The 2,138-nt window shown below is 44.4% G+C and overlaps 1 protein-coding gene across 1 annotated transcript in view; it reads right to left on the minus strand.

Annotated features, from left to right (window-relative positions):
- Positions 1-548: 548 nt before the first annotated feature.
- Positions 549-2,138, minus strand: part of chrng (cholinergic receptor, nicotinic, gamma) — a 7,978-nt gene continuing 6,388 nt past the window's right edge. The window contains exons 8-12 of the mRNA XM_015042634.1: positions 1,822-1,936; positions 1,612-1,726; positions 1,269-1,518; positions 992-1,125; positions 549-909 (exon numbers count right to left, since the gene is read on the minus strand). Coding sequence (XP_014898120.1) covers positions 715-909; positions 992-1,125; positions 1,269-1,518; positions 1,612-1,726; positions 1,822-1,936 — 809 coding nt within the window. The 3' untranslated portion in view covers positions 549-714. The remainder of the gene's footprint in view (positions 910-991; positions 1,126-1,268; positions 1,519-1,611; positions 1,727-1,821; positions 1,937-2,138) is intronic.

The following is a 2,138-nucleotide window of genomic DNA, read 5'->3' on the forward strand; positions in this document are numbered from 1 at the left end:
GTCTGGATGAAAAAAACCCAAAACATGAACTGTATGCGCTGGGTTTTTACCTTAGAATGGCAAACTCTCTGTTATTCCTATGTCAATGTGATACAGTAGAGGCTTCCACACTTCCCATATTTGTGTCCTCTGTCACTTTTATCAGCAGTTAAAACTGTTTAATCTGTTGTTAACATGTTGTAACCTGTTTTTCCTAGCCGCCTTTAAACGCAACATGAGCGCTACGACGCTCGCGCTGGGTTTACACCAGTGAAGGAGACTTGCTGCTGCTGTGCGGAGCTACGTAGGTTTGTGTTGGAATCACGGCAGCAAACCAGCAAAACGCAAAGAACTTTTCACAGTTTTTCCCTCCAAACTAACCGACTGAGTTGAGTGAAGCTGCTGGATGCAGGTAATGTTAGCTAAAAGATGACTAGCTAATATCAATACAGAACCTTAAGCTTAACAAGTACCTTGTAGGCTACCGATGTTGGTGTCTATTTTCAGCTACGTACATTCATTTTGCCCCCCAAAAAGTCGATGCCCCCGTCACACACGTCGTTTCAACCAGACAGCCATTTGTAATCCATAGGGTGGGGGGCGCAGAAGAAAAAGTTTGGAAACCATTGGCCTGCAGGATGCGGGCGCTGTAGCTCTCGCCTATGATCCTGATGCAGCTTTCAGAGTTCAGTTCGCCCGACAGGCAGTGAAAGTCCTGAGGCTTGTGTCCTGCTCCTATTCTGTTACGTTGGTGTGGTTCTCTAATGGAGGGAGATACTCCTTTGGATCCCCACCAAACGGTTTGGAGGGAGGCTGGTTGAAGTGGCCCATTAGGAAGATGCCGGTCGTGCCGATGAAAAACACCAACGCCATGACGATAAAGCAGACCCTGTCGATCACCCGAGCAACCAGGAACCATTCTTCATTTTCCTAGGACGAAGTCGAGTGTTAAATGTTTATGACTTCTCCCCACAATCAGCAAAAACATGCTTAACACTTTGCAGGAGCTTACACTCTGGAAGCTGTTTTGCTGCCTTGCGGTCTCTGCTATGTGTTTGCAGGATTCCACACACTGCCTGAGCTCCGGAGAGGCCTGAGCCAGACTGACGCTGAGCTGCTCCGCTGTGCCTCCTTTCAGCCCACCGTCTGCGTAAAAGACGGATCATGTAGTTACGTTACAGTGGCACTGCATCTTATTACCATCCACGATAAGTATGTTCTGATCAGAACTTTGCTTTCACTGTGTGAGGTAAAGGACATTCAGAAAACTCGAAGATGGCGATGCTTACGAAGCTTTTCTAACACCGACTTCATTAATCCGTTCCTCTCTTTGAGTTTTTCAAACATCAGCTCAGATCGAGCCACTTTCACTAAATATTCCTCTGCTTTAGCGATGAGGGTAACGGAGCTGCGGCGCCGGCTGTGGGTTCTGTCTCTGCCGGGAGTTTTTCCGTCAGTGGTTTCGGAGGCTCCTTCACAGCTTGGCGTCCAGGGTTTCATCCTCATCCTGAGCAGCTGAGGCAACACATTCAGGAAGATCTGAAGTCGAGAAGGAATTGGGGTGAATCTCCAAGGAAAAAGTCACTTATCAGGGTTAAACAGCATCTGATCTGGAAAAAAAAAACGTTCTACCTTGCGAACTTTGTTTGTCATTTTGTGAGTGTTTGGGGTTCTTAAGGACACGTTGAGGACAATCACGCAGTTTATTATTACAACGGTGGTCACTGACATCACAAACATCAGATATCTGCAGTGGAAGATTTTGGAAAAGAGATGAGTCAGAGTTTTAAGTCAGCAAAAAGGCAGCCAGAAGGGAACTAAAAGTGAAGGACATGGACTTACTTTCCAATAAGAGGAACTGCTTTTGACGTCTCCGGTACTTTCTTAGCGATCAGAAAGAGAAACACGGTTTGGCCCAGGAGAGAGTAAATAGCCATGTTGCACTTCTGGCCACCAGCTGTGAAAATTTAAATCCTTATTCAATCAGAGCTGAAACCAGAATTTTATTTATTTATTTTTTTTTTCAATGTACAAAAACACACTTAACCTTTTTTGTTCACCGTCTGACATTTAATCAGACTGAACTTTTTTTTTTTTTTTTTTTTTTTTTTCCGGGGGGGGTAAAATTTAAAAATTTTTTTTAATTTTTTAAATAAATT

Source organism: Poecilia latipinna, unplaced genomic scaffold, assembly GCF_001443285.1.
Source record: "Poecilia latipinna isolate Pla-1442-1.1 unplaced genomic scaffold, P_latipinna-1.0 Scaffold597, whole genome shotgun sequence".
Classification (NCBI taxonomy): domain Eukaryota; kingdom Metazoa; phylum Chordata; class Actinopteri; order Cyprinodontiformes; family Poeciliidae; genus Poecilia; species Poecilia latipinna.